This window comes from Meles meles, chromosome 5 (genome assembly GCF_922984935.1).
Source record: "Meles meles chromosome 5, mMelMel3.1 paternal haplotype, whole genome shotgun sequence".
Lineage (NCBI taxonomy): Eukaryota > Metazoa > Chordata > Mammalia > Carnivora > Mustelidae > Meles > Meles meles.
This window is the reverse complement of record NC_060070.1, coordinates 25,350,982-25,361,826: the sequence shown is the minus strand read 5'-3', so window position 1 is coordinate 25,361,826 and position 10,845 is coordinate 25,350,982. Positions and strand designations below refer to the sequence as shown.

The 10,845-nt window shown below is 42.6% G+C and overlaps 1 protein-coding gene and 1 long non-coding RNA gene across 3 annotated transcripts in view; both read right to left on the bottom strand.

Moving 5' to 3' along the window:
* Positions 1-5,169: 5,169 nt before the first annotated feature.
* LOC123942071 lies at positions 5,170-8,594 on the bottom strand. The gene is made up of 3 exons (XR_006818390.1): positions 8,141-8,594; positions 7,658-7,751; positions 5,170-5,591 (listed from the first exon to the last, which is right to left on the bottom strand). It is a non-coding gene; the product is annotated as an uncharacterized LOC123942071 (long non-coding RNA).
* A 760-nt stretch (positions 8,595-9,354) lies between these two features.
* The window catches only part of PDSS2 (decaprenyl diphosphate synthase subunit 2), a 254,692-nt gene continuing 253,201 nt past the window's right edge, over positions 9,355-10,845 (bottom strand). For both annotated transcript variants that reach the window (XM_046006024.1, XM_046006026.1), the window contains one exon: positions 9,355-10,096. In XM_046006024.1, coding sequence (XP_045861980.1) covers positions 9,938-10,096 — 159 coding nt within the window. In that variant the 3' untranslated portion in view covers positions 9,355-9,937. The remainder of the gene's footprint in view (positions 10,097-10,845) is intronic.

The following is a 10,845-nucleotide window of genomic DNA, read 5'->3' as shown; positions in this document are numbered from 1 at the left end:
GACAACTTTGGTTGTTACAACTGGGGGCAAGGGTGATACCGACACTGGGTAGAAGCCAGAGATGCTGCTGAATATCTAACAAGGCACAGGGCAGAGCCCCACCGCAAGTGACCCAGCCTGATGTGTCAACAGTGCTGAGGACAAGAAACCCTCACACCATATACAAAAAATAACTGAAAATTAATCATAGACCTAAGCTTAAGAGCTAAATATATAGAACTTTAAGAAAAGAACATTAGAAACAATCTTTGTCATTTTGGATTAGGCAATGATGCCTTAGATATGACACCAAAAGCATGATGTGTTTAAAAAAAGTTAACAAATTGGACTTAACAAAATTAAAGACTTTTGTGATTTAAAAGACACCATTATGGGGGCGCCTGGGTGGCTCAGTCAGTTAAGTGTCTGCCTTCAGCTCAGGTCATGATCCTGGGTTCCTGGGACCAAGTCCTACATTGGGTTCTCTGCTCCATAGGCAGTCTGCTTCTCCTTCTCCCCCTTCCCCCATTCATGCTTGCTCCTGAAATTAAAAACAAACAAAAAAAATTCCACCATTATGAACATGAAATCAGGTAATAGAATGGGAGTAAAATATATTTGATAAAGAACTTGTATCCAGAATATATCAAGAAAGCTTATAACTCGGGGCTCCTGGGTGGCTCAGTTGGTTGAGTATTTGACTCTTTTTTTTGAGTATTTGACTCTTCTTTTGGCTCAGGTCATGATCTCAGGGTTGTGGGACCGAGCCCCACACTGGACTCTGTGCTTAGTAGGGAGTCTGCTTGAAGATCTCTCCCTCTACCGTCTCTCTACTTGCGCATGCTCTCTCTCTAAAATAAATAAATCTTTAAAAAATGTTTATATTTCAATAATAAGACAATAATCCAATTAAGAAACGGGCAAAATGTCTGAACAGAAATTACACCAAAGAAGAAAAATAAACAGCTAATATGCTCATAAGAGGATGCTTAACATCATTAGTCATTAGGGAAATGCAAACAAAAATCACAATGAGATACTATCTCATTTCTACTAGAATAGCTATAATAAAAATGAGACTATCAAGCGTTGGTAAAGATGTGAAGAAACTGGAATCTACATGTGTTGCTGGTAGAAATGTAAATGATACTACTTGGGAAATAGCTTGACAATTTCTAAAACATTAAACATAAATTTACCATAAATTTTACTCTTAGGAATCTAAGAGAAATGAAAACATGTCTGCACCAAGACTTCTTCTTGAATATTCATAGCAGCGTTATTCATAATAGGTAAAATGTAGAAACAACCCAAATGCCAATCAGCTGGTAAACAGATAAACAAATGTGGCATATCCCTACCATGGAACACTATTTAGCAATAAAAAGGAGTAATGGTTAATGCTACAAAATGAATAAACCTCAAAAACATGATGTTAAATGATGGAAACCAGATGTAAAAAAGTATAACTCCATTTACGTAAAATGTCCAGAGAAGGCAAATCTATGGACAGAGAGCAGATTAGTGGCTGCCCAAGGATTGACTGGGAGCGGGTACAAGGGATGTTTAACACTGAAATGTGGTGACGTGTTCACAACTTTGTATACTTACTAAAAATCATCCAACTGCATAACTAGATGAATTTTATGGTATGTAAATTATACTTCACTTAAGCTGCCTTTAAAAAAGAATGCAATTAAAGCAGTCCTGATGTTCATAAAAAGGAAGGAAAGAAGGATATAAGAAAAAAAATCATAAACAGGCAGCAATTAGAAAGTTCACAATAAATTGATCATATTCTGTGTATACGAGTTCAGGTTACTAGGCAATTCATGAAGTAATTATGGTGGCAGAAATCAGCAAAATGCTGTTTTGAGTGAGAAATAACGCAAACAGGAAGTGAGAAATAGTGAGGAAGTGAGGTGAAAAGGAAGTGAGAAATAATGCAAATAGGAAAATTACAATGATTAACTTAAGGAAGGAAAGATTTCAAGTGTAGCTTAATTCTTTTTTTTTTTTTAAAGATTTTATTTATTTATTTGACAGAGAGAGATCACAAGTAGGCAGAGAGGCAGGCAGAGAGAGGGAGAGGGAAGCAGGCTCCCTGCCGAGCAGAGAGCCCGATGTGGGACTCGATCCCGGGACCCTGAGATCATGACCTGAGCTGAAGGCAGAGGCTTAAACCACTGAGCCACCCAGGCGCCCTCAAGTGTAGCTTAATTCTTTGAGAATGATGTTTTCTAGGCTTAAAAAAAAAAAAAAAAGACCCAAATGAAACAAGATAATAACAAAACACAATAAGCTCATACTTTTACAGCATGAATGATTGGAGTCAGATATAGATTATTTTGTTTCCCTTTGAACAGACCCTAGAAGTTTCCTCCTCCCAAGTCTTCTGTAGGGGAAGGACATTTTTCCCTTATGCCCTTCTAGGTTCTTTGGCTGGCTTAATCATTAACCAGGCAGAAGACAGATTAACAGGAGAAAACTGGGGGCACCTGGGTGGCTCAGTGGGTTAAAGCCTCTGCCTTCGGCTCCGGTCATGATCCCAGAGTCCTGGGATGGAGCCCCACATTGGGATCTCTGCTCGGCAGGGAGCCTGCTTCCCTTCCTCTCTCTCTGCCTGCCTCTCTGCCTAGTTGTGATCTCTGTCTGTCAAATAAATAAATAAAATCTTTAAAAAAAAAAAAAACAGGAGAAAACCAAATTTAATTTTGTATGTAAGGAGCCCATAAAAACACGAAACTCAAATAACAACCAAAGCAAGCAGCTTTTATAGCTTTTAGATAAAGGATTAATTTGTGAAGAGCTGACACGACGAAGAGTTTGGGCTTGGGGTAGTAGTGAAGAGGTAACAAAATTTGTTTCTATGGCCTTCTCAGCCCTAAATTCCTATCTCTTGTGATGAGGGTGTCTCTCTTCCTCCTGGTACAGGAAGGGTACCTTTACATGGGAGATTTATTTCCTGTTTTCAGAAGGATAAAGGAGGGTCAGAGGGTCCTTCTTGCACCGGCTGTTTCTCAATTACTTTTTTTTTTTTTTTACATTTTGTTTATTTATTTGACAGACAGAGATCACAAGTAGGCAGAGAGGCAGGCAGAGAGAGAGAGGGAAGCAGGTTCCCCGCTGAGCAGAGAGCCCGACGTGGGACTCGATCCCAGGACCCTGAGATCATGACCTGAGCCGAAGGCAGCGGCTTAACCCACTGAGCCACCCAGGTGCCCCACTTTTTTTTTTTTTTTTAAGATTTTATTTTTAAGTAATCTCTTTACTCAGCATGGGCCTTGAACTCACGACCCTGAGATCAAGAGTTGCATGCTCATCCTACTGAGCCAGCCAAGTACCCCTCAAATACCTTTAATTCAAAATACCCAGTGTGCCAAAGCAGCACATTTTTGAGTGGCCTATTTTATTCCCCTACACTTTCAAGCAAAGATGGCTTCTCATCTCCTACAAGATCGTTTCTCTGTGGTCTTTGCCAAGAGCAGAAGGTATGATTATTGACTGAGGCCCTTTCCTTCCTTCGACTGTGAACTTCAGTGGGAAGGAAGAAGTCATTATTTTGCAGGAATGGAACCACCAACCAAAAAAATTAATCATTCAAGTTGCAGAATTTTAAAGGAATTTGTTCCACAGTTTTTTGTTTTGTTTTGGTTCCACAGTTTTAACCTGCTACTAGGGAGAAACCACAGGAGCATTATTTTTCCAAGTTCAAAGACTTTCTCTGTAGCAGGTTAGGAGGTTTTTTTCTTTTTTTTTTAAGATTGTATTTATTTATCTGAGAGAGCAAGTGAGCGAGAGAGCATGAGTTGGGGTGAGAAGGTGCAGAGGGAAAGGGAGAAGCCGCTTCCCACTGAGCAGGGAGCCTCATATAAGGCCCCATTGTAGGTTCCTGGAATCAGGGCCAGAGCTGAAGGCAGATGCCCAACAGACTGAGCCACCCAGGTGCCCCAGGTTAGGAGGTTTTCTTTTTCTTTTCTTTCTTTCTCTTTTTCTTTTTCTTTTTTTCTGTCTGTCTTTCTTTCTTTTTTTAAAAAAAGATTTATTTATTTGACAGAGAAAGAGATCACAAGTAGGCAGAGAGGCAGGCAGAGAGAGAGAGGGGGAAGCAGGCTCCCTGCTGAGCAGACAGCCCGTTTCAGGGCTCGATCCCAGGACCCCGAGATCATGACCTGAGCTGAAGGCAGAGGCTTAACCCACTGAGCCACCCAGGTGCCCCAGGAGGTTTTCTTATGGAGTATTTACCGTATGCCTATTTATACTGTAGAATCCAACCAGGAATAGAAATTTAGCTGCCTTTAGAATTTAACCTACTTATTAATAATGGTTATAAAAACTGCAACATCATGGAAAAATGTTTATGATATGTTATGTGAAAACAGCAGAACCTAAAGTTAAACTTATACTAAAATTAGACCCACGCAAAAAAAAAAAAAAAAGATATGCATGATAGAAAAGGCTGAAATAGAAACGAAATGATGAAATGATTATGTCAGCATGGTAAGACTGTGAATGATTAATTTTTTCCTATTTTCCAAAAAAATTTTAAAGTTGTTATTTACTTAAATGTATTCAAGCCCCACATTGTGCATAGAGCTTACTTGAAAATTTTTTTTTGGTGGGGGGAACACGTGGGTGGCTCAGTCAGTGAAGCGTCTGCCTTTGGGTCAGGTCATGATGCCAGGTACCTGGGATCAAGTCCCGCATGGGGCTCCCTGCTCAGTGGGGAGTCTGCTCCTCCCTTTACCTTTGCCCCTCCCCCAGCTTGTGCTCTTTCTCTCTCTCTGACAAATAAATAAATAAAATCTTAAATTTTTTTTTAATGTGCTCAAAAAGTGAAATTTTAGCTACCCCAACAGTCGAGGCAGGGGTGACTCACTTGTTTGCTCATAGGATGCACAGTGATGGGTACACTGTCAGTCCTGGAAATGAGCAGATCAAGTTGAAAGAAAGCTGATGTAGCTTTTCTAAGAAGATGGTCAGCATCTCCAAAGAATGAAAAAGAAAAAAAGCTGGAGAAACTTTCTATTTCTACAGAAAAGAAAGAAATATGAACATGCTGGGGCACCTGGGTGGCTTAGGTCATCATTCTAGGATCCTGGGATCAAGCCCCACATTGGGCTCCCTGTTCAGCGGGGAGCCAGCTTCTCCCTCTCCCACTCCTCCTGTTTGTGTTCTCTCTCTGTCAAATAAAGAAAGAAAGAAAGGAAACTATGAACATTCCTCCACCAGGGCAGGCTGAAAACTTAGCACATCAGCGCCCCAAGGACAGGTGGGGTGACCTAGAGAAAGAGGTGGATCCCACCATCAGGTCTGGCCCCTCTAGACTCTCCCCAGGTGACACTTAGTTTTTAGTCACCTTTATTATGTAAGTATTTATTATTTTTAAAAGATTTTATTTATTTATTAGAGAGAGCACAAGCAGGGGTACAGCAGAGGGAGAGGGAGAAGCAGATCCCCGCTGAGCAGGGAGGTTGATGAGGGGATCAATCCCAGGACCCTGGGATCATGAGCCGAGCCGAAGGCAGTCCTTCAACCACGGAGCCACCCAGTCGCCCCTTCAGTCATCTTTAGAAGCATTTTATCTCCTTAATGGAAAGGCAGGACCCATTCTGAAAGAAGAAAACAGTTAATTTGAGATCAGGACTGAAGGTAGGGAAGAGAAAGAGGCAAATGATTATTTTTGTTAGACTGCTTTATGCCTGTAAAAGAAAGTGCAAATAGCTTTAGTATTACTAAAACACGATTAACAATAATGGAAACTATTAATAATAATGGAATGACAATTATGTCCTCACAGTTTAATGAATTCAAGAACCAGTCCAATTCATTTCTGCCCTTTTGTGCTTTAACAAAGGTGTGGCCTGTCTGCTCTACCGTGAGGGACAGTCATTCCAGATTATAAAGATAAATTCTGGAGCATCTATTGGGCAGAAAGGTGATCTTAACAATAGGATTTCCAAGGGGGAAGATAAATGAAGTGGCAGGAAAGGAGCTTCCTGAAATTAAGAACTCTAGGAAGGAGCTTGACAATGGTTTTCTGAAAAGCAAGGTTCTCTTTATCAGTGATGAACTTGCTGATTAGCTAGAGTCTTAAAAAAAAACAAACAAACAAAAAGGAGATGTATCCTTTAACTGTACTTCTGTTGATCAGACACAATTCCCCCACACCTGCTTGCCCGGAGATGGCCATGTTGGAGCACCTTCTCAGGCTTTGAAAAAAGATCATCATGGATTATTCCAACCGCTTTGCCGTCACTGGAGTTCAGTGTGTTGCAGATACTGGGCCTAAAAAAAGGTCTCTATCTTTTTGGAGCATTTTGTACTAATGTATTTGTCTTTTATCCAAACTTGTTGGTGTCACCCACATCCTGGGTCATAGCAGTTATACTGTCATGGGTAAGACACAGTCTCAAACATTAGAGAACGAGACCGGCACCAGGCCAATAATGACACCGATGATGGGTTTTTCGGTGTGCCTACATAAACCACATAATGTGAGCAAGAAAACATGAAGGGGATTTAGTCTTATCAAATAACACTTAAAGTTTAATGATAGTCATAAACTGTATCTTCTTTCAAAGTCATCATAATGGCAAACAGCTCACTATCTAATCCCTATCTCACTGATATTGTTTTTGTATGCCAGGAAACAGGGGTTCGAAGTTGGGGACTTTGAAAGCAGAAAACTTAGTGGGGCAGGAAACTGCTTCTTAGTTTCTGGGAAAATAGAATGTAAGTGTTTAGAAAAGAATGTCTCCCGGGGTGCGACTAAGAGATGGGTCAGGTATGAAGGAGGACGGAGAAGGGGGAAGTACCTGCACAGAGTTGGGTCAAGGTGTGTCCAAGGTGTGCTCTCTGTTAGAGACCTGGAATGCTGGGGGGAAGTCTGGCCGCCATCTGTTGGAAGGCCATCTCAGTGTTGAGCGGGGAGGGACCCAAGGGATCTGTTCCACAGGATTCTCAGAGCATCTAAAGCTCCGTACTGGTCTAGGTGGTGGGGGCTGGTAGGGACTGGTCGCAAGGGTTGAAGAGTCAGGAGACTGTAAGAAAATATGCTGGTGACGCTGAGAAGAAAAAATATGGAAGCAGAAGAACACACAGCGTGAAGGGAGGAAGTTCGAATGTGGGGATACGAGGGAGGATGGAACGTGTATAGTCAGTCAGCAGAGGAGAGACTGAAGATCAGGAATCGGGGCAGGAAGGAGATAGGAGGCCACAGGCTCGAGATCTTGGAAAGCAGGAAAGAGAAGCAGAGGAAGAGAGAAGCAGGCACTACCTGGAAAGACTCTCTGGTGGGGAGGTGGGGAGGGAGGGCAGGCCAGGCAGTCAGAGGTGGTCCCCTAGGCCTGCTTCTGCATCTGGAGGGGGTCAGAGGCTTACCCCAGGGCGCGGCTGCAGGACTGGAATGGGAGAGACGTACTGAGTGTGCACTCAAGGCCCTCACTGTCGCAGCCTACACACCCTGGAGCAAGACAAGACTGACAGGGAGAGTGTGGCTGGTTTTAGGAGCCTGAACTGAATGAGGTTTGGAGGAGCCAACTTGCAAGTTGCGGTGGGGGGGGGGGAGACCAGGTGAAGGGGAGCAGCACAATGGCTAATGAAGGAATTCCTGAAACTGGGGATGGGGGGGCTATGGAGAGGGGGTGGAGGGGCCATTCTGAGGCCAGAGTCTTACCTGGTCGGCAGTGATGTCCCTGGCCGCACCCAGGTGGTAGACTAAGAGGTGTGATTAGGCATGTCTCGGTACCCCAAATTTCTCCCCAAATTATCTGAAATTATAAGGACATAAGAGTTCATAAACAAACGTCTCTAAAGAAGGGGCATGAAGAAACACTCTCACCATTTAAAGCTGGAGAGTGAATTACCCAACAGTGTTAGGTTTAACAAAAGCCCGCGGGGAGGCTGGGAGCCAGACCTTTGCTGAGCGGGAAGACAGAGGCAGAGCTCCCTCAACACTGAGTGCAGGACACCTGAGCCAGGGGTGGAAGGGTCCCAGAGAAAGCAGAAAGTCAGGTGCTGAAACAGAAGACTCCAGGATTACAGGCCATACAAAAGAGAGCTAGGAATATTGCAGGCCCTAAGCCATGAGGCAGTGTCGAGGAAATTTGCCAGTAAGTTTTATGCACTCCTTCGTAGCCTCCCTCCCCCTGGGTCTCACCTTTCCTCCTCCCTGAACCTCACAGAGCGTCTCTGCTATCCAAGGTCAGAAATGACAGTCTTTTAGAAAATAAAACAAGGCCGGAAGGGACTTCATACATTCTCTCATTAATTTAAGGAGGAGGAAGTTGAGGCTCAGGGGGAAGTGACTTGCTCAAGGTCATACAACAAATCAGCTGCTAAGGCAGAAACAGAAGAGCCCAGGAATCCGGCCTCAGAAAACCGACAGGTCAGGGTAAGTTCCCACACATCTAGAAAGCAAAAAGCAGGACTCCTCCTTGGTGGAAGTTAATAATTAAAACCTAGTCTGATCTAACTCGGCTAACCAGAGTTACTAATTAAGCCAATTTCTTCGGGAAAAGACCTTTTCAAACAGAAAAGCGTTCTCTGAAGCTAAATCTACAGGCGTTCAAACTGTGGTAGCATAAACTCTACGATTATAATATTTTCAGTATATTAAAAAATATTTTATAATACAATACCTTAACCTCTGCAGCTCACATTTTCTCTTCGTCGCAGGCCACATGCTGGGTCCTGATAAAATGGTTTCGTAACTTTGGGGGGAAGGAATTTAACTAAAATAACTTCACTTAGTGTTTGAGTGAACGAAGTAATAAAATCTGTTTGCTGTGTTCCCTGTCTGCAGATAGGGCTGTAATTACACCACATAAGGAAGAAAGGTAGCTGAGTCTCAATCTGGATCATTTATGTAAACTCAGCCTTCTTGTCCACGGTCTTCTCATATTGCATGTATGCAAACCACAAAAATCATCTCCTATGAACCACACAGAGACGGTGTCTGATTGCAGGCTTGTGAGATTGCTTGTATTCTCTCTGTAATTGGATGTCTGTGGTTCAAGACCAAAATGTGACATTCTGAATTAAAAAAAAAAAATCGCCAGTTTATTCCCCAGATCAACAGTTATGTATGTGTAAAAGTTGTAAAGGTATTCTCTACACCGAAATATGACAAATGAATACATCCTACTTGAAAAAAACCATCCTGTTTGGCTTAAAAAAAAAAAAAAAAAGGAGTTTGGGTCTTTGAAATGCATTTGAAAAAAAATATTTGGTCTTCTAGAAAGAAAAACAAGCCATTCCTACTACAACCAAGTTAACATAAGATAACATTTTAATCTCCTACTTCAAATATTTAGCATTATTTTTTCAGCAAATTTTTCCTAGGAAAAAAAAAAAAAACCTTACCAAAACGAGTTAGCGCGAAGTGTATTCATACTGTACCTACAGATACAGAGACATAATTACAAGGAGACAAAGCACATTTTTTTTTCTTCATTATCAAAACTACCGGCTGTTATGACAATTGGTCACTAGTTTTTGATTTGACAGTCCTCGCTGGTTGGTACTGATCGTGTTTCTCTTGACACCTGCCGCTTCCAGCTTGCTCTGCCCTCTCTAGAAGGCAAACCACAGGCCACCGCCCCGGCGCCATCCCGGGCTCGGTCCAATCAATAAGGACTTATTTCCTGTCCATTTGCTGAGGTCACAGGAGCGAATCTCATTAATTATTTCTGCTACTGCAGCCTCAAGTGTGCTGCTGGCGTGACAAGTGAAAACTGCTTGACCTTTTTTCTTCTAATTTTGTTTGTAGCAGTTCCAAAAAGGAGGCAGGATTCATTTACCAATGTGATAAAAAGAAGGGGGAAAAAAATGGATTATGATTTTAAAGTCATTAACACATTTAGACATGCCATCACGAAAGCTCTCCCAATCCCCTCATTCCCCAGGTTTTTGGTTTTTTCCAGCTAACGAACAATAATGTCTTTTTAATTTGGTGTCACGAAAATCTGGTCACTGCAAACACAATGTTTTCTAAAGCAGATCTGGCCTCCGAGGGAGGAAAGCTCTCCAGGGCCTCCAGCGCCTTGTTTCCATGGTAACGACACAGGTCAATAGCTGAAGTCACACCTTTGCCACCTTTGATTGTTTCCCGCAACTGTTAAGAAACAAATGCACAATAAAAGTCAGTTTTTCAGGTACCACAGTTAAATTGGGGAGGGGAGGTGGGCGGGGGGGGGGGGAGGCACAGTATGGATTCGTTGTTTCTGCTATGTTGTTTTTGAGGTAAAGAGGACACCAGTCCCCAAAGATTTGGAGGCACTACCGTTCCCTAAGGCTGCTAGGTGTCTGGGCTCCGGAGGAACACAATTGGCTCCGATCAGCCTAATGACACCTCCTCCCCGGCTCCCACCCCTTGATATCCTGAAATGTGCCCCGCTGGGGGATGGCGGTAATGAAGGCGGAGGGCATTTACATCTCTGGCATTTTGAATGCAGCAGCCTGATATTCTTACGTGAGGAAGGCTTCATTAACATCCTATTTAGTGACTTTTTTTTTTAATGCTATATGCTGACACAATAGTCCGTATGAAAATTCAAGAAAGACACCTTAGTTGAGGTCTGAGCGTTACATTTTTTAAAACTAAGAGCCTTTATTTGACTGGGAAGAATGAACTGAAACACACCTTTGTAAAGGATAAAGGAAACTCTTGCCAACCACTGGAGTTTATTTCTAATCCCTCTTTTGGATGACCGGGAAGGGCCAATCACAGGGTTACCCTTCAGAGCTGAAAGAGATTTATGGTGATTCGGTCAGCCTGCTTCCCTTTCCCCCAGTTCCCTCTTCTCTTTCTCAGTGAATACCTCTACCTAACTCCCTAAATCAGAAACCTGGGTGTGTGTGGGG